At 39.8% G+C, this 1897-nt stretch overlaps 1 protein-coding gene across 1 annotated transcript in view; it reads right to left on the reverse strand.

Annotated features, from left to right (window-relative positions):
* Positions 1–363: 363 nt before the first annotated feature.
* The window catches only part of LOC138954456 (uncharacterized), a 6645-nt gene continuing 5111 nt past the window's right edge, over positions 364–1897 (reverse strand). Inside the window, exon 4 of the mRNA XM_070326301.1 lies at positions 364–1592. Within this exon, the coding sequence (XP_070182402.1) occupies positions 1360–1592 (233 nt within the window). The 3' untranslated portion in view covers positions 364–1359. The remainder of the gene's footprint in view (positions 1593–1897) is intronic.

Here is a 1897-nt window from a genome sequence, read left to right on the forward strand (position 1 = left end):
CATCTCTACGTCTTTGTTCGCGTACATAAGTGCGTGCGTGCATGTGTGCGTGTTTCTGTGTCGGTTTGTCTCACTGTGTGTATGTCTGTCATTTTGTCGGTATGTTTGTGTATGTGTCTCTGTGTGTCTGCGTGCGTACGTGTGTGTGTGTGTGTGTGTGTGTGTGTGTGTGCGTGCTGAAACAGATTTACATAACAATCTCAATGATTGCTCTCTCTCTCTCTCTCTCTCTCTCTCTCTCTCTCTCTCTCTCTCTCTCTCTCTCTCTCTCTCTCTCTCTCTCTCTCTCTCTCTCTCTCTCTCTCTCTCTCTCTCTCTCTCTCTCTCTCTATCGTGCGCTACCACACAGTATTGACTGCTTCATCTCTTTTTGAATGTTTGCACAATACAGACCGTTTCGTATGTTGATATTTCACATGTCAACGCAGGACACATCAATTAACATAATAGTTTGGCTTGTCAGTCTATTTATCGACAAAGAAGCGTGTAAGATGGGATGAAAGTGGGCGAACATGCTTGAGTGAGGACAGATCTACAGCAAATCGGTTTGTATGTTCGTTAACGTGTATATTTCTCGTTGAAAAACAAACATGTACTCAATATAATTCTTACTCATTCCCACAAATATGAATTTAAGCTGTACGTGGTTTCAAAGAGATACATTTTGTATTGAAGTGGGGTGTGAAGTTGGCGACTACGCTGTGTTTACACCTGGCGTCAGCGCGCTATCAGTATAGCCGAATATACGGCGTTGAACCTACTCACAATCAAAAGGTTTAAACCTGCAAATGCTATTAAGATGCTCTTTTTGATTTGTCTTCCTTATTTTTTTAAATTTAACATGTGTATGTTTCATTTCTTGGGACTGTTCAAATGTTTTACACTGAAAACCAAAGCCGATTACTTGCCTCATTATGATTTTTGTTAGCATACTGAATTACGTCATAATTACAAAAACAAACAGATAATTACGTCATTTTAAGTGGCACAAACGTGTACATTAATACCTTCCCTTTCGAATGATTTACAGTTATAGAATTTCTGTCAAGCGGTTTAAGTTTTATGTCCGTTTTATGAACCCAACCCTCAAAACAAGAATAGTAACGCCAAAGAAGGAAAACATACACACAAACCAACGTTTTTCTCACCGGTGGTTTGGAATATTGCCCTAAAACTTTAGATTTAGTGTTGTGGTGTTAAAATCTATCAGAAAAATGTGTTTGCTAACGTGACGCCAAAAAGTAACCAAAACGGTCCTTAGCCGACTGACTAAAAGGTCCTCTCCGTCCCAGTATTGAATGAAATGTAATAAACAACTCTTCTTCATCCATATTTTCTTACTGAAACGTAATGCATTCCCTAATTGTCTATTCTTTGGTACAGGATTTCTGACGTCACCACAAAGTCGTGGCCAGCCAAAGGCGTATGAAGCCAGCACTTCCTGTCTCGGTGACCAATTGCAACGCAGCCTTGTGTGGTCTCGCACACGCGTGCGCATTGGAGCAAGGTCATGGACGTTTGTGGGGTCACTTCCTGTCCTGGGGACGTGTTGCTTAGTGTAGTGCCCGGATGACGAAGGTTGAAAGTAGGTTCTGCAAACAGAGACACAAAGATTAATTTCAAAAGATGGGTTCCGTTTTATAGCATAACATGTCAGTGCCTTTAATGCTCATAACCTATATTAAGTGGAAGATGATAAGGTGTCTAATTCGATTTTGTCATTTATACACGAATTAATTTATGACATAAGTATAATTACTGATAATGGATATGGCCCTGTGCATATTACAATCAGTCAGTGAGAACCAACAAACAAAAAGGTTTGCTTTATGAAACGTTTCATGTTATCAATAAATACACGTTCCGAACATTGATGTTGCTTGTTTTGTTGGTCCTT

This window comes from Littorina saxatilis, unplaced genomic scaffold (genome assembly GCF_037325665.1).
Source record: "Littorina saxatilis isolate snail1 unplaced genomic scaffold, US_GU_Lsax_2.0 scaffold_1012, whole genome shotgun sequence".
Lineage (NCBI taxonomy): Eukaryota > Metazoa > Mollusca > Gastropoda > Littorinimorpha > Littorinidae > Littorina > Littorina saxatilis.